This window comes from Pseudorasbora parva, chromosome 9 (genome assembly GCF_024679245.1).
Source record: "Pseudorasbora parva isolate DD20220531a chromosome 9, ASM2467924v1, whole genome shotgun sequence".
NCBI lineage: Eukaryota > Metazoa > Chordata > Actinopteri > Cypriniformes > Gobionidae > Pseudorasbora > Pseudorasbora parva.
In genome coordinates, this window is record NC_090180.1 from 33,903,175 (window position 1) to 33,922,744 (window position 19,570).

General features: G+C 40.7%; 1 protein-coding gene across 2 annotated transcripts; it reads left to right on the forward strand.

Annotated features, from left to right (window-relative positions):
* Window positions 1–5,180: 5,180 nt before the first annotated feature.
* LOC137088934 (H-2 class II histocompatibility antigen, E-S beta chain-like) lies at window positions 5,181–9,168 on the forward strand. 2 transcript variants are annotated; one of them, XM_067452322.1, is made up of 6 exons: window positions 5,181–5,333; window positions 5,581–5,856; window positions 5,988–6,269; window positions 7,571–7,693; window positions 7,808–7,835; window positions 7,968–9,168. In XM_067452322.1, the coding sequence occupies exons 1-5, from the start codon at window positions 5,270–5,272 to the stop codon at window positions 7,828–7,830; spliced, it is 768 nt and encodes a 255-aa protein (XP_067308423.1). In that variant the 5' UTR covers window positions 5,181–5,269; the 3' UTR covers window positions 7,831–7,835; window positions 7,968–9,168. The 2 variants fall into 2 exon arrangements, with proteins under 2 accessions (XP_067308423.1, XP_067308424.1); XM_067452323.1 differs by having other exon boundaries at window positions 5,192–5,333; window positions 7,571–7,703.
* Window positions 9,169–19,570: the final 10,402 nt, after the last annotated feature.

The window sequence follows — 19,570 nt, forward strand, 5'->3', positions numbered from 1 at the left end:
GACGGGAGGGACAGACCAGGGAGGGACGGGAGGGACAGACCAGGGAGGGACGGGAGGGACAGACCAGGGGGGCACGGGAGGGACAGACCAGGGGGGCACGGGAGGGACAGACCAGGGGGGCACGGGAGGGACAGACAAAGAAGGTACAGACAAGGGAGGGGTAAACAAGGGAGGAACGAGGAAAACAAAAAGTTCAGGAGGCCATGGTGGCCCACAAAGTTCGAATGGCCAGGGAGGCCCACCAAGTTCAAGCGGCCGGGGCGGCCCATAGAGTTCAGGCAGCCAGGGCAGTGCGGGTAGAGCAGGGCGCCAGGGAGGCGCGGTGAGAGCAGGGCGCCAGAGAGGCGCGGTGAGAGCAGGGCGCCAGAGAGGCGCGGTGAGTGCAGGGGGCGCCAGGGAGGCGCGGTGAGAGCAGCACGCCTCAGCGGCGCGGTGAGAGCAGGACGCCTCAGCGGCGCACGGAGAGCAGGACGCCTCAGCGGCGCACGGAGAGCAGGACGCCTCAGCGGCGCACGGAGAGCAGGACGCCTCAGCGGCGCACGGAGAGCAGGACGCCTCAGCGGCGCACGGAGAGCAGGACGCCTCAGCGGCGCACGGAGAGCAGGACGCCTCAGCGGCGCACGGAGAGCAGGACGCCTCAGCGGCGCACGGAGAGCAGGACGCCTCAGCGGCGCACGGAGAGCAGGACGCCTCAGCGGCGCACGGAGAGCAGGACGCCTCAGCGGCGCACGGAGAGCAGGACGCCTCAGCGGCGCACGGAGAGCAGGACGCCTCAGCGGAGCACGGAGAGCAGGACGCCTCAGCGGCGCACGGAGAGCAGGACGCCTCAGCGGCGCACGGAGAGCAGGACGCCTCAGCGGCGCACGGAGAGCAGGACGCCTCAGCGGCGCACGGAGAGCAGGACGCCTCAGCGGCGCACGGAGAGCAGGACGCCTCAGCGGCGCACGGAGAGCAGGACGCCTCAGCGGCGCACGGAGAGCAGGACGCCTCAGCGGCGCACGGAGAGCAGGACGCCTCAGCGGCGCACGGAGAGCAGGACGCCTCAGCGGCGCACGGAGAGCAGGACGCCTCAGCGGCGCACGGAGAGCAGGACGCCTCAGCGGCGCACGGAGAGCAGGACGCCTCAGCGGCGCACGGAGAGCAGGACGCCTCAGCGGCGCACGGAGAGCAGGACTGCTCAGGGGCGCAGGGAGAGCAGGGCGCCTCAGCGGCGCAGGCAGGGCGTTGGGGAAACTTCTCCAGTCCAGCAGTATCCACCGGCACTGGGACCACCGGAATACGATCTGCTGGCATTGGGACCACCGGAACATGATCTGCCGGAACTGGGACCACCGGAACACGATCCACCGGCACAGGGACCACCGGAACACGATCCGCCGGAACTGAGACCACCGGCACACGATCCACCGGAACTGGGACCACCGGAACTGCCTCCGGGGCTTCGGATAAAGCTCTGTGCTCCTTCCACGCATGCAGGACTGCCACCACAAAGCATCCCATCACAGCCCTCCAGGCCGTTTCCGGACCACCGGAACGGAGTCCACCGGCACAGGGACCCCCGGAACACGATCCACCGGCACAGGGACCACCGGAACACGATCCACCGGCACAGGGACCACCGGAACACGATCCACCGGCACAGGGACCACCGGAACACGATCCACCGGCACAGGGACCACCGGAACACGATCCACCGGCACAGGGACCACCGGAGCACGATCCACCGGCACAGGGACCACCGGAGCACGATCCACCGGCACTGGGACCACCGGAGTGGTGGATGACACCCTGTGCTTTTCCCAAGCATGCAGGACTGCCACCACAAACCCTCCCATTACGGCCCTCCAGGCCATGTCCGGACTCGGGATTCCCGGACTCGGGACCCCCGGAACTGGCACCGAGAGAGAACTTCTCTGCTGAGTCCTCATTGTATGGTTGGATCCTTCTGTCACGTCACAGACAAGGGAAAATGGTGCGAGGACTCAAGTGCAGAAAATAATATATTTATTTATAACAAATAAAACAAACTCAAAACAAAACCCACGAGGGGGAAAAACACATAATAGAATAATAACATATAAACTTAAACAAACCAACAGAATCACGGGGAGGACGGAGGACGGAAGACGCCGACATTACACAAGGATCCAACACAGACTGACAAACACAAGGAGATTATAAAGGGAACAAACAAGGCAGATAATGAGGGAGAACAGGTGGGGCAAATTAACCAATAATCAGATAACAAGGGGGAGGGAACTGACAGGGACACGAGCACATGCTCAACATAACAAAACCCACAAGTGCACACAAGACAGGACAGGCATGTGACAACATTCCACATAAAGATTTAAATGTCTATGGCAGTTTTGTTGAATTTCTAGTGTGCATTGCTTTGAATATGTAACTTTCCCTGCAAAAAGCTGTTTGCGTGCAGTACGAGGCCGAAGGCCGTGAGAGAACGGGGCGAGGCCGGTGGTGTGATTGATAATGAGCACCTGCTGCGCGCCGCACCGCTCTCGTATCTCTCACCGAGGAGCTTCCGATTCATAATAGGTGGAGTGAGAGAGTGAAGGACAAGAGAGGACCAGGCCTGGACTTTACGTTGTGTTTTGTTTATGTTTTATGATGTGTGTGCAGCATCTGTCCGTGAGGGGCTGCCTGCTTTATGTTCATTTTGTGTTTATTTATTTATTAAAGTCTTTGAACATTTGCCGGGCTCTGCCTCCTTTCCACCATAACAATACCGTGTTACAGTTATAAACAGTGCTGTGGGCTAATACACTTCCATATTTTAATATGTACCATACCCTTACTTTGGCACATGGCACAAAGGACAAACAAAATGTAAATTTTTTGTTCTTTTACCAAATTCTGATACATTGTATCTTTTAAAAACAACTTATGCAATGTTTCAGTGACAGGTGCAGGTGATCAGTACTCTGAAGACGGTGCTCATTGTCACTTTGGGGACACTTAAATTTCAACTATATTACAGATCTGCCCGCATTGATACTATATGAGATAATTGAAATTACCTGGATAACTTCACTGTTTTCTCGGCTGTACAGCCGAATCAAATTAGGTTGCATTATTTTCATGTAAACACTGTGAAGCTGCTTTGAAACAGTTGGACTTTTCCAAGTAAAAAGCGCTGTATAAATAAAGGTGACTTGACTTCCAGGCTTGATCAGGCCTCATCTTGGCTTCCTCTGGGCCAACGGCCAGGGTTTTTTGGCCCACTGATAATAAATACACATTTATGGAAAATACCAGGGAATGTACACTCAAAAAAATATGTTGGGTTTCCTTAATTTTTTTTATGTCAACAGGTTTTACGTAACAGGGTTATGTTGAATTTAATTAACATTTTTTAACACTTTTTTAACGTTAATATAATGCCATTTAGTTGAATCAGGTAAACATTCTTAATTTTCTTAAAAAAAAAAAAAAAAGTTAAATTATTCTAAAATGAATATCAAACAAAAACCACAAGTAATCCAGTTTAATTACAAATTTAGAAATGTTATCAAGAAATATTTTACTAAATCTTATCAGAAGACGGTTTTGTTACATCCATGGCATGCCCAAAGTGTTTTATTTTTATTTTTTATTATTAAAACAAATATAATTGTTATAAGCAGGTCCTCACCCTAAGCTCATGCTCTACACTTCACCACAGTCACAGTGGTAACCTCCAAAAACACTAACAATACACAAACTTTTAAATACCAACATAACAGAACATTAAAAAGTATTTCCTTTTTCTCATCTTGTTAAAAATGCATAAAATATCACTTTTATTTAAACATTTCCTCTACGAATTCAGCCCCTTTGCAAAGCATGACGGGAAGTGAATGTCCTGCTTGATTGGGTTACTTGATTGAAACGTTATTTGAACATAAAAACATCAAGTAATGTCAAAAATGTAACGGATTTACTTTTATTAAGAGTAACATGAACTGAATAGGTATGTGTTCTCTTTAAATGTGAATTGGTAAATACCAGTTTGATTCAGCATGACTGATATGCACTCCTAACACAAAATAATAAATTAGTGTCCCTGTAACATTTTTAATTGTAAAAGACTGGTAAAATATCGATGCTGGAATCTTAAGTCTTAAAGAAAAAACACTCGCTTCTGTCATGCTCATTTTGTGATCTAGCTAGTTTTCAGTAAGCTGATGAAATGTGGGGTTGTGTGACGTCAGTGTATGGAAGCATGTTAAGGTCCAACAGTAGAGACACAATGATTTTAGGCTCTGTGCTTTTGCTATGTCTCACACAGACCACTGACCTTATGTTCATGACATCAGTATCATGCATTACAACTTAATAAAATAAAATAGGGATAGTTCAATTAGATAATTATAATACATTTTTGTGAAACCTTGTCTTTTTTGTGACATTTTGCTGTGAAATTGGGAATTATGCATCATCGTAAACAAAATGTGACATTTTATTTATTTTGCTTTGTATTCAGATCGAAGGGACTGAACAACACTCACAAATTTGCAGGAATAAAAGAAGAACTGAACAAAAGAACTGAGAGGATCTAAGGACTCAGAATGAGGTAAATAACTACAACAGAAACGGGTGTGTGATAAATCAGAAACCGTTTAGAAACTAATGCAGAGGAACACAGGCGGGAACAGGAACAGGGAAGACAAAACCAAACCACAACGAAACTAAAGCAGAACCCTGACAGCCGTAAAGGAGGGTGCAACAGCATTTTCATAACACCAAAGCCTATTAAAACCATCGGGATTCTTTGAAATAAAAATAAAATGGCACTTGTTATTGATGTTTGGTGCACAGTATACAAATGTGTATCTTATCCATACATCATTTTTCATTATTTTTAATTTTACTATCTGTGTACTTCAGTCGTCTCTGTGTACTGGAGCGATATGATATATGATGGAGGTTCAACTCATTTTCAATGGATTGTGCAGATGGCCCCTTCACAGCCCACTCTTTCCCAACTGAAGAAATTCCCCTGACGTCACATTTCGGGATATAAATGGGCTACTTGAGAAAGCTGTAAATAATTTGCGTTCTCTAGAAGTTTAGAGTTTTTTTTTTTTTCAGGAATCAGGAAGTGTAAAGGTAATTGTAATTTGAAGTGTGATTTTAAAATGAAAGCAGGATATTGCCCAGCAACACTTGACACATGTGCAAGGGTGGCTGATTGGTCAGTCGTTTTAGACATCGACCTCATCAACATGAACAGCATATTGGCCACTTTTAGTTGTGATTGTCAGTGAAAATGTCCCTGGCTAAGCTCTTGAATTTTCATCACATTCTGATGCTGTCTTTATTCACTGGAGCAGGTGAGATATCTGGACTTTACTAAAAGACATTGCAGAAATGATCATTATTATTATAGGAGTAACAATAGTAAGTGGTGGACATGTGGTTATGATGGTTCTATGGTATGTATGTTCTATGTTATGTTTTATAAAAGTATATGTCAAGTTTTAGAAATGAAGTTTCAGTAATAACAGTAACTGGCTGATGTGTTCAAGTGCTTGTGTTTTTTTATTGTTGAAATAAACTCATGAAGACATTATTTTTCAGCTAATGGATATTATTGCTACCAGTGGTTACAATGCATCTACAGCTCTCCTGATCTCAGTGACATGGTGTTCATTGAAGGGTATTACTTCAATAAATATCTATTCATACAGTTCAACAGCACTGTGGGGAAGTTTGTAGGATTTACAGAGTTTGGAGTGGCAAATGCAGAGAAGTGGAACAAAGATTTAAGCCTCTTACAGCAAACTAGGGCTCAAGTTGATGCATTCTGCAAACCTAATGCTGTAATAGCTAAATCAGCTATCTATGATAAAACAGGTGCGTGACACAAGACACAAACAAAACTACTACAAACAATAATTTGCTAAAATAAATGTGTATTGCACCATTCATGTAATCACAGTATATACAGTAAGAAGTAATTGAGGATGTGGCTGTTGTTGTTTCAGTGCAGCCGAAGGTGAAGCTCAGTTCAGTGATGCCGGACGACAGTAGACATCCAGCTCTGGTCATGTGCAGTGCCTACGACTTCTACCCTCAACCAATCAAAGTGTTTTGGCTGAAGGATGGTAGAGTGGTGACCTCTGATGTGACCTCCACTGAGGAGCTGCCTAATGGAGACTGGCTCTACCAAATTCACTCTGTGCTAGAATACACTCCCAAATCTGGAGAGAAGATCTCCTGTGTGGTGGAGCACGCCAGCTTCGAGAAACCCATGATCTATGACTGGGGTAAGAGAGAAGACCTGTCATGTCAGACCTACCTTTGAAAGTGACACACCAATTACAACATAAACTACGAAAATTGTCCAATTGTCAAAATTCAACCTGCTATATTTTACAGTTATGGTCTGCATGCATACTCAATTCTAATTGGCTGGGAGGTGTGCAATAAAACAATTTAAAGCACAGGAAGTTCCAAGTTGGTTGAATCACCGTTCTATTTTCCTGCACTGTTTTCAGTGAAGCGCGCGCACACACACACACACACACACACACACACACACACACACACACACACACACACACACACACACACACACACACACACACACACACACACACACACACACACACACACACACACACACACACACACACACACACAAACGTATGTTTGTTTTTGTGAAATGTGGGGACATTCCGTAGGCGTAACGGTTTTTATACCGTACAAACCATATTTTCTATCCCAGTACACCCCCCCCCCTAAACCTACCCATCACAGGAAACATTCTGCATTTTTACTTTCTCAAAAAAAAAAAAAAAAAATTCTATATGATTTATAAGCATTGTGAAAAGTGGGGACATTTCACACTCTCCTTGAAATACCTGTCATACCCATGTCATTATATTCATTTGTGTCCTGATATTTCACACACACACACACACACACACACACACACACACACACACACACACACACACACACACACACACACGTCGTGTTTCCATGTTTTATGGGGACTTTCCATAGGCGTAATGGATTTCATACTGTACAAACTGTACATCCTATCCCCTAAACTGCCCCTGCCCCTAAACCTACCCATCACAGGAAACATTCTGCATTTTTACTTTCTCAAAAAAACTCCTTTTGTGTGATTTATAAGATGTTTTCCTCATGGGGAACTAAAAAAATGTCCCCACAAGGACAAGGATTTCGGATATTGCCATCTTTGAGGGGACATTTTGTCCCCATAACGTAGGGATTACCAGGCCACACACACAAGCGCTGCCCAGGACTTTTATTTGTAAATCAGCTTCGTTACTGAATCGCTACATTCTATTTCTCAGCAACGACGAGAAACATAACTGTTTTTAACTTAAGGCGCTGTTGGTGCTTAAAGTTGTCAATGCTGGTAAATGGCCATGATATAAGCAGGATAATCCACGGCTAGCTGTCCATTAAAGTATTTAAATGAACTCTGCTTTGTGTTCTTTGCCTCCACGTCATTAAAAACATTTAATGCACAGCAGATTAACTCTTACTTTAGTTGATAATATTGTGGTAATAGAGCAATGTCTGTCCCTCACAGATCCCCCGGCCCCTCAGTTTGAGTGGGATATTCAACTATTATTCACAATTGAATCTGTTGGACTGCTGCTGGGAATCATCGTAGCGGCTGCTGGATTCATTTACTACGAGATCAAATCGACAGGTCTGTAGAGGTGAGAGCCAACCAGTGGTGTAAATCTATTCCAATTATGGAACAACAAGCTATAAACATCATGACATTTTATTTTTCAATGAATTACTCTTTTTGTTTTGATAGAGAAGAGTATAGTACCACAATGATGATGGTAAGTTTTACATTTTACTTATTTGTATAACAACTTGCATATTTGTGTGGTCAGACATCTCTACCAATCACATGTAATGAAATACTGAATAATCAACCTCAGTAATATGAATATATATATCACAAATTGCAGGTCCTCACACTGACGGCAAGGAGCCTCATCGTGGAGAAGAAGACACTCTTCATGACACAGCTATCACACGCTTCTAAATGAAAACAGAATTAGAGCGTATCTGGTACATGTTTCTGGCAAATATTTCAGCATTTTTAGGGAATGTTGGCAGTAATGATGTCAATGATTGGTGGCATCACACACATGTATTATTCAGTTATTCTTCCTCCCTGCCATCCCCTTCCTCTCTGATCATGTCTTCTTGCAATTTGTCTTGATCTTTCCACTGCTTGGGTTCTCTCCACTCAGTCCATCTCTTCTCCTTCCGCTCCTCCTGTCATCTCCTTCTACATCTTTCAATCTTCCCTCCTCTTCCCACTCCACCCCTTTTCATTTTTGTTCTTTCTCCACTTTATACTTACGTTTATTTGCTTTGGAAATTCACATTCTCTTTTAAAGTTTTAAAGTTGCCATGTCAGTTTAGTTTTCTGTGCTATGTGTATAACTGATCTAGCAGATACCAATTTGGTGGTAAATGAGAAGATGTATGATTGAGAATAAGAAAATCACAGAATATTGTTTGCTGTCTTTGGAAAAATTGTACAAACTTTTTTTTTTGCATGTAACAAATACAATGCTGCAATTGTTTTTTGAAAGTGGGGTCACTTTTTATATTAGGTGTCATTAACTTCTATGTACTTACATCAAATCAAATGGAGTAATGCACTTATTGTGTCCATTTTGTGTTGCAGAACATTTGTGATACTATTGTGGAGGGATACAGGAGAGGTCAGGACAGGTTTGGGAGGGTTTTTATGGGAGGTGTTTAAGGGAGTGTTAAGAAGTAAGGGAAGGTCAACATGTAATTGACTTCTGTAATTACATCTAATTACATAATGTAATAATATGTAGGTATTTTAAGTAGAATGTAAAAACATGTACACAGTAACCGCATTGTAACAAATATAAAGTGGAACTGAGATTGTGTGGTTTTGGAAAGTGGTTGAGAAGCAGGAAGGACTCGTGAAGGCCAGTTTAGGGTCATACTTCTGAAACCAGATGACTTTGACTGCACAATATCAGCATTCTGTGTGCTGAGAGTCAACCAGTGTGATGTTCTCTAATTATTTTCAGTTATGCCTGTATTCTGTATCTGAATGTTTTAAATGATGGATTCAAATCACCATGTCATCAGCAACATTAAAGTGATTTTCTCATTAAAGACTTGTAATGGTGTTTGTTATTATTTATGAAGGTTGTCTTGTCTATAATGACTCCTTATGGGTTGCCTGTGAGTAAGTCTTAGTACTTTTCCAAACTGGTTTACCTTGATTGTTCCTTTGACAGGCTGATCATAAAACTTATTTATACATTCATGTATTTAGTTTATTGCTTCTTGTAGTCCTTCTTCCCTGTTTGTCTGAAGAGGAGATATTTAAGAGGAGGTATATAAAGAGTTAATACATCAAACACATCAACGCCACAAAGCATAACAACCATCTTTTTTTGTGTTTTTTAAGGGCTATTGAGGTATTTTTGCATAAATGAGCCTGCACAACAACAGGAAATAAACAATATTTAACAAAAAAAAAAAAACTTACACCTGTAACTTATTCGGTTATCTTGCCTTAGTTTCTTTTCATGGACTTTTTGTTTGTTTATCTTCAGTCACGTTTCCTTTGCTCTATTTCTCGCCACTGATTTGTGGTTACTTATGATTAATCTTTCTGTTCAGCTGTTAGTCTTAATCACCCTTGTTTGCCATTCAAGAGATAGTTCACTCAAAAATGACTGCGTACTCATACGTTTTATGTTTGTGTTTTTATTTTTTTTAACTTGATTTTTTTTAAAAGGATTGTATCATTAATGACAAATTAATAATAATGATAATAATAACAATAAATTTGATTTATAATGCACTTTATATTAAACAAAATCTCAAAGTGCTACAGAATTTAAAAAAAAAACAATCAACAACAATAAATAAATAAGTAAATTAATAAAATAAAATAAATAAAAAAATAAAACAAAAATAAAATAAAATAAAGAAGTCAATTAAAAGCTCTGCTAAAAAGGTGGGTTTTAAGACCACGCTTAAAAGTATCTATAGTCTGTGGAGTCCGCAGGTGGTCAGGGAGAGCGTTCCACAGACTGGGGGCTGCAGAGCAGAAGGCCCGATCCCCCATAGTACGGAGATTGGCTGTGGGAGTTTTAAGGCGATACAGCAAAACAGAGCGAAGGTTACGAGTGGCTGTTTGTGTGGTGAGGAGTTCCTTAAGATAGGAGGGAGCATCACCATGGATGCACTGGTGGGTAAGGAGAGAAATCTTGTACTCGATCCTGAACGACACAGGAAGCCAGTGGAGTGATTTTAGAATGGGGGTGATATGGTCGTATTTGCACACCCTCATGAGGATCCTAGCAGAGCTGTTCTGAATACACTGCAGCCTCTGGAGATTTTTGCTAGGGATGCCAATAAGGAGCGCATTGCAGTAGTCCAGCCTGGAGGAGATAAAGGCATGGACAAGCTTCTCCGCATCAGCCAGTGATAGAATGGGACGAAGTTTGGCAATGTTTCTGAAGTGGAAGAAGGAGGTCAAAATTACAGTAATTCTCATTTTTATACAGGGAAATTACTGTATTATTTATACATTAAATATTGAAATTACATAAAAATGTATGTAAAATAACTAGAATAATCTGTAATAAAATACTTAGCTCATTATATTAAAGGTGTATGTCCATAGCCTAGTAACAATTTAACATTAGGCCTATTATTATTATTTTTTAAGTAAATCTCTATTAGTTTTATATTTACACTGTAACAAATAAAATCATAAAAAAAGGTCAAATGACTGTCAGCTATGGATGCCAAACAAAAACGTAAATATCTTAATTCAAATAAAGTGCAAAAACTTTACAGAAATTACATTAAAAGTTTTAGAGAAAACACTTTTATTTTATAGATTTGTCCTTATTTAAATTGAGATATTACTTTATTACTTTAAATTGAGATATTACTTTAGATATTGTATTTTTTATTTATTTATTTTTGGCAGCAGTAGGCCCGTAGCTGCCAGTCATTTGACCATTTTATGTGTGTGTGTGTGTGTGTGTGTGTGTGTGTGTGTGTGTGTGTGTCCTGGTAATCCCTACGTTATGGGGACATAATGTCCCCACAAAGATGGCAATATCCGAAATCCTTGTCCTTGTGGGGACATTTTTAGGTCCCCATGAGGAAAACATCTTATAAATCACACAGAAGGAGTTTTTTTGAGAAAGTAAAAATGCAGAATGTTTCCTGTGATGGGTAGGTTTAGGGGCAGGGGCAGTGTAAGGGGATAGGATGTACAGTTTGTACAGTATGAAATCCATTGCGCCTATGGAAAGTCCCCATAAAACATGGAAACACGACGTGTGTGTGTATGGGTGTGTGTGTGTGTGTGTGTGTGTGTGTGTGTGTGTGTATACAGGTCCTTCTAAAAAAATTAGCATATTCTGATGAAGTTCGTTTTCCATAATGTAATGATAAAAATATAACTTTCATATATTTTAGATTCATTGCACACCAACTGAAATATTTCAGGTCCTTTATTGTTTTAATACTGATGATTTTGGCATTCAGCTCATGAAAAACCAAAATTCCTATCTCAAAAATAAGCATATCATGAAAAGGTTAAACAAGCTATTAACCTAATCATCTGAATTAACTAATTAACTCTAAACACCTGCAAAAGATTCCTGAGGCTTTTAAAAACTCCCAGCCTGGTTCATTACTCTGAATTTTGTATTTGTTTGAGTCAATGTCCAATTGCACCATTCAGCACTAGTGCGAGAGTGGTTTGAGAATCACCAACATTTCAGGATGGTGTTCCTTCTACCATATTCTCCTTTCCTGAATCCAATTGAGGAATTATTTTCCTCTTGGAGATGGAAAGTACATGATCGCAACCCTTGCAAGTACAACCAAGTAATTCTTCAAGTGATGGAAGAGGCCTGTGGAGCTATTGGGGCACAAGCATGTCATGGATGGATACAGCATTCAAGGCGGTTTTTCCCACGATGCATAACTCGTGAAAATATTTACTGTGATGTTAATTAAATTCTCTGGCCAGACGTAATTGAGAGGCATGATCAATAGATTTATTGATTCAATGAATGCACTACCTTTTTTTATTATTTACCTACTTATTGGCTTTTTTGTTTGTTTTTTGTAGGTGACAATGTTATTCACCTAAACTCCTCATAAAGAACTTAATGAAAAACATGCATTTTCATTTATTTCTTTGTCAATCTTGAGCTGAATTTGTTATCAAATCAACAGAGAACGCTGTTTCATTGTTCAGTGAATACTTAACTGTTTCGCCAACATAAGAGTGTGTTTAGTTTGCTTTGTTAACTGTTTTGAAAGCTGTTACCTGAGTTTGGAGAAATGTACCAAATCGATTGAGAAAACTAATTGACTCATGTGCACTAAAATATTTATTTATTTATTTAATTTAAATTTTATATATATAAATATATATATATATATATATATATATATATATATATATATATATATATATATATATATATATGTACCAAATCGACTGAAAAAAACTATAATCAGCTCCTCAAGACAATCCATTACTTCAGTTTATTTGGTGGTGGTTGAGGAGATTGCCCCTTCTATGTAAAGCGCTTTGAGTGCCCAGAAAAGCGCTATATAAATCGAACAAATTATTATTATTATTAATGAGGTTTGCCATTTTTGCAACCCCGTTTCCAAAGTGGGCATGTAAAAAATAAAATAAAGCAATATAAATTAAATAAAAGTATGCCAAAAATGAATAGGCCTACATAAATGCATGTCAAACTTTAAAAAGCACATGACAAAATTATTACTGTTTAATTAGAGAAATAAAGATGATATAGCCTACAAGAAATATTACTTGTTTATGTAGGCTATAAGCATTTTTTAAACACAAATACCAAACAAAAACATTCTAAATTCTGAATCTAAGCATGTCGAACATACTGTGACGTCACAGTGCACTTAACATTCGAGTGAACATTAATGTGCTTCTGTGTGAACAATCTCACGAGAGAACTGACAGCGAAAGAAGGATTTCATAGAGAAGGGCAATATTTCTTTATTGAAAATGTTACCAGCTAATTTAGAGTCACGCTTTATCATTCAACCGGCACCTCCATCAACCATCAGGCCAGCATCATCCATCATCAGGCAGCATCGCCGTGTGCAGATGCCGTCAAAGCACCGAGAGTCTGTGAAGCCCACTGACCAGGCATACACGCTCACACCGCACATGATGATTGGAAAAGAGTGTAAAATGCATCTGACCCGACCTAACCAGAGTCAGACAACCATCAGGCAGCATCACCGGTTGCAGATGCCATCAATGCATCAAGAGTCTGTGAAGCCTATAGTCCAGACACCCACGAACACACCACTCATTGTGACTGGAAATGAGGGTAAAGTTGGTCTGACCCGACCTTACCAGAGTCAGAATATCAGGCAGCATCACCGTGTGTGGATTCCGTCAGAGCATCGACGATCTGTGAAGCCTGCCACTGTCCAGGCACCCACGCACACACCACCACTCATGGTGATTGGACACGAGCATAAAAATGGTGTGACCCGACCTAACAATACAACGCGGGCGAGAGTTGAAAGGCCACACTGGGAAGTTAACAAATCTCCAGTCCCGACTCTGCCTCCGCTAGTTTGTAAAGTTGCTGTCAAGACGGACAACCCCCGGGTGACAGCGAGAGCTCCGTTACGACAACCTAATCTGCCAGTGCCTGCGGCTCGTCGGATAACACCTGTGCCCCGAAGCCGTGTGGAGAAAGCAGCCATAGTAACGTCAGTTAAGCGGAGCCCTGTTCGTCCAATAGAAAAGAGCAGCAGCTGTAAAAAGAAGGAGCCAGTTAAAGAAAAACCGCAAATCCCAGTGAGACACCTGGCTATGGCCGATTTTCCGCCAGTGAGTGAATCAGTGAGGGCACTGATGTGCAGAATAGCCGTTCAGCAGCATTTAGAGCGGCAGCGGGCAGCAGCGACAACTGTCCGGCGAAGAGCTGACAGAGCAGCCACGACAACTGTCCAGCGAAGAGCTGACAGAGCAGCGACAAATGTCCCGCGAAGATCTTTCTGAGCAGCGACAAATGTCCCGCGAAGAGCTGTCTGAGCAACGAAAAATGTCCCGCGAAGAGTTGCCTGAGCAACAGCGTCCGTGGCGAAACCATGTGGGTGTGTCCAGCATGAAAAGTCAAGTGGAGCGCACATGTTGCTGGTGGTGTGGCGTGCACAGACCATAGACGACCACAAGACCCAGACCCAAGTCCTCTGCACAGACCCTATGGCCAGCTTCAACTCCCTCCCACCAAATGCTGACATAATATATCGCGATCTTCAAGCAGATTAAATTGGATGAAATATTCTGAATGAAATCAATCCACAATAAAGAGAAGCTTTATTTTGAATGAGGAGTTTTTTTCTGGCCTGTTCTGGCTCTGCTATTGTCTAAAATGAAACAAATTTATGATCAGTGTTAAGTTGCAGATAAATTCTAAGTGCTAATGCATTGAATAATAAGTTAAAATTATGTTTAGTCATATTTTGGAGTCAGTTTGTCACAGTAAGCTTTAAAAAACAAATTTATGAAGCGTATGTTTCCAGCAAAAATCATCTCAAAATCTGTATAGGCTACTATTGCTTATGTTGTAGCCTATAGGCCTACTTTTACTTGAGATCAAAATGTATTGATTGCAAGTGTATATGTTCATAAACTTTAGAAGTTCATAAAATTCATATGATTGTTAGCCTACTTTCATTATGATTATTTACATTTTAAAATGCTGTAAAGAAACAGTAAAAGATAATCTGAATCACAGGCTAAACCATTTCTATAATTTGCATTGCTGATTTTTTTGTAAATAAATCTTACTGACCCAAACATCGGTGCACTGTATGTGACAAAGCAATGTATTTGTCATTTGTATTTGTTCCAAACCTATGAATTTATTTTTAATTAAACACAAAAGCAGATATTATGAATATTATGGCACAAAAATAGGCACCACTGACTTACCCTAAGGTACAAAAGTGAAAAGGTTCATCTTTGAACCTTACATACCCCTAAATTGTACATATAAAGGGTACATATCAGTACTTTAAGAGTTGCATATTAGTACCTTAAAGGTTCATATTAGTACCTTTTTGGTTTTGTACCTTATGGGTACCGCCCCAGTGACAGCAATGTACCTTTTTTCTGACAGTGGGAGAGAAATAATGCTATGGAAGTAAATGGCCATCAACTAGCCCATATTATGGTATGGGGAAAAACATGCACAAAAAAATGGGTTTTTGTGTCTCCTTTCTTATAATATTAATGTAGTTCAAATATAAATTAGGTTCTTCGTTCTAACACTGACACGTTGAGGCACATTGAACGAATCTGTTATGTGATAATAGATTGAATCTCAGCATATAAGCTACTTTTGTATGGATAATTAACAGTATTATGATGCTTCTTTGTCTCTGTGTCTGCTTGTTCTCATTGGAAAGGTTTTTGTGCAGTGTTCTTGTGTTTCCTGTCACTGTGGGCCTCAGAGCACAGAGTCGGATACTTCAGCAGAGGAGATCTCCAGAGCCACATGGATTTGTTCCTTTTTTGTCACATTTAATATCAAAAACAGTTTTACTCTATTCAGTCAATGTATCATCTAAATGTATTGACGATGATGCCGTAACTAAAAGAATATTATCATCATAGACTTTATTATTTACTAAAACAAAGAAGCACAGACTAAACCATCCGTGAGCATTTTTCTCATATGTTTAGTGACTCATGTGTTTAGTGTTTTTTTGAATGTGGTTTGACTTCGGTTTTGTCACAGTGAACTTCAGAGCACAGTAGTACACAGAGTCAGACACACGCACATGCTTTTATTTTCAGAGGAACTGATAATGCAGATGTGTTGAAATCTGCATTAAAGGACAACTCCGGCGAATTTTTAAGTTTATCTTGATCGTTATATCTTTGTGAGTAGGCTACAGTCTATAGAAAAAAAAAACGAACCGGATTGGTGCTTGCAACGCGGAGTTATTACAGTTGATAACCAGAGCCCCCCCTCAGCTAAAACGGCAGCTTTGGGGGCATACATGTAAAGGGTGTCTTTGTGCCTCTTAACAGACACAAAATGCAATTAAAATGTCTGTCCAACATGAACAGGTCCCTCACATGACAACGAGATGAGTTTAGCCACTTAGCCATTGTTTAAATTCACCTGTTTTAGGCGGCTAGTTGTGTCTTGCGCTGAAGTCCCGTGGGAACTCAGCGGTAGCCGGAAAAAAAGGCAGTCCAGTTGGTAAGAGCATCATGTGTGTGTAAAGCAAGATTATTTTTAAATACGGCACATCTTTCCTCAAGCCGTGTATGCCCAAATGGAAGGATGAATAAAGTTTACATTACCTCCACAGTGGATGCACCCGTCTTCAACCATGGAATGGCATTTTTCTTCAACCGGCCCGGCTGTGTTGTGTCTGCGTAAGTTAGTCAAGTGTTCACTGCAAATTTTTACAATTCGGAAAGGCACAAACGCGAACCATTTCTTCACTGGTGAGCCCGATCGGATCATCATTCTATTGATGTCCGGTCACGAACTAATCGTTCTTTTTAACCGGTTCTTTTGAACCGGTTCTTTTTAGTGAACCGGGCAAACCAGTTCACCAAATCGGACTGAATCGTTCTAAACGGTTCGCGTCTCAAATCAGCGCTGATCACAAACGTTATTTTAGTTACTCACTTTCTGACATGAGTGACAGTCCCTCCGAATATAAATAAACAAATGTCATGAATTATATGTTGTAACTCGAACCAGGGGCGTAGCCATCTTTTCAGAAGTGAGGGGGACAGAAATGTCGTAATACAATTTTTTTTGGACCAATATAATTTATCGCATCTCTTGCTTTTAATTGGGCAATATATCAAATACACTGCTGAACAATAACCAATAATTAATATCTATAATATTATTCTCCTATTTTTTGTGCCAATTTTATGATTGTAATCATTCTCTAATCATTCTCATATGAGGATCTGATGATCAACACACATTTATGATTATTATCAGTTGTGCTGCTCATGGTGCTGCTTAATTTTTGTGGAAACCATCTAAACATTTGTGGTAAAATTAAAAAAAGAGAGAAATTAATACTTTTGTTGATCAGACATGCATTAAATTGATCACAAGTGATATTTTTAAAATTACAAAAGATAATTTATTTAATGAATGCAAATAAATGCTATCCATTGAACTTTCTATTCATTAAAGAATTCTGAAAAATAACATGTATTACGTGGCTATCATGGTTTCCACAACATTTTTAAGCAGCACAACTGTTTTCAACACAGATAATAATCATAAATGTTTCTTGATTATAAAATCATCATATGAAAATGAATAGTGAAGGATCATGTGACACTGAAGACTGGAGTAATGATGATAAACTCAGCTTTGATCACAGGAATAAATTACTATATATTCACATAGGAAAAAAGCTGTTTTAATTTGTAATAATATTTCAAAATATTACTGTTTGAACTATTTTTGATTACATAAATGCAGCCGTGGTGAGCAGAAGATACTAAACATTAAAAGCTGCATTGTTCATATGATAGCCTATACTTTATTGTCAATAAATAGCCTACATTGAGATGACTTGGGAAAACACACATAAAGCATATATTGTCGCACTCGTCTGATGGTCGTCGTCACGTTTCATCATCATAACGATTGTTTTCCTTCAGCTGCAGCTCCAGCGTGACAGGATCTTCAATGATATAACCTTAAAATCGCCCTCCTCATATTTAGATGCGAATAAAATTACAGGTCATGCATAGATTATTTTTTGTCTCTGAATTGAAATCTTGATGTATTCACATTGGTTTCTATGTAAATACACTTGCCCGAGACCTCAAGAAGCGCGCAATCAACCGAGATTAGAGAGAGCTGTTTTTAGCGTCTCTGTTAACTTGCCCGCCCCCGCACAGGGTAACACCGGTTCGAATCCCGCTCGGAGCGGGTCGACTAGTATCGGTGAGACCCAGTAAAAGTGCGGGGGACGAAAATACATTTTATTAAAAGTGAGGGGGACACGTCCCCCGCGTCCCCCGCGTAATCTACGCCCATGACTCGAACCGTTCACTGAACTGAGTCATGTTTTGCTAAGAGATCTGATGAGAACTCACGAGTCCTTATCGGATCAGCAGTACAGAATCGAAAATTATTTCTCTCGGACACGTTCATACTGAGGACTGACGAGCCGATGAGCAGAGCCTCATCATAAACACGACAGCTAGCCGGCTAAAACAGGTGAATTTAAACAATGGCTAAGTGGCTAAATGCATCTCGTTGACATGTAAGGGCCCTGTTCATGTTAAACAGACATTTTAATTGCATTTTGTGTCTGTTAAGAGGCACAAAGACACCCTTTACATGTATGCCCCCAAAGCTGCGGTTTTAGCTGGGGGTGGGGGGTGGGGGTGGGGGGGGTCCGGAGCATTAACTGTAATAACTCTGTATTGCAAGCACCAATCCGGTTCGTTTTTTTTTTCTATAGACTGTACTCATAAAAGATGTAACGATCAAGATAATCTTAAAAATTCGCCGGAGTTGTCCTTTAAATCCTTCCACCGGTTTGTCTTCACCATTGTTGCCTGTGTTAAATATATGCAAAATAATAGAAATATTAAACACCTATGGGTCTTCTGCTTCCACCACTTAGAAATGCTGAATACAAAACTTGTGAGGAGCCATTAACATACAGACATTCCTGATTGCCTCACAGGGTGTAAACGGTAGTTTCTTATTTAAAAAAAAAAAAAATTACCATGAATTGTTTCAAAGGCATATAAGTAGCCTAGCCCTAATTGTATCCCATTGTACACCATGTTGATGGTGGAATGTCTAGTCCAATAGACTACAAAAAAAATCCTAATTTAAGCCCTAAATCTTGCTCTATTTAAAATATATGTTGACCCCGAGTGTTTTTTGTATGAGGGCTGAAAGTGGTTTGGTCACAGTGTGTCTCAGAACAACAGTGCTGATCGAGGATGACTTCAGGCCTCCATCACATGTGGTACTCCATAAGCCGTTCCACTTTACACTCATTTCGTGCGGTATTCATGAACAGAAAATGCAGGATAAATTCAGTAGTTAAACCATATGTTGTAGGCTATATTAAAAATAAGTAATCTCTGCCATAGACTGATTCCTAAGACGACACTGCCATCTTATGTTGAGTTGTGGACACACTATATCGTTATGTCTTGTCCCTCATTTTCCAAGAATGATCAAAAAGACATACGGTTGCAGCTATTAAGAAATCAGCAATATAATATACGACATACACTTGAAATTGTATAATACCAATACTTACTACCAAAAGGTTAGTTCTTCCATAGAAAGGCGACCAAATCGAAACAAAACTCCACTGCAGTAGATGGCGATGTAGAGCAAATTGTTCCTTGATGTAGAACAGATGAAGATGATAGGCTAAAACACATGATCTATAACCCATACGGACAGTGTAATCTGTTTTCTCAATAGCGGCAGGG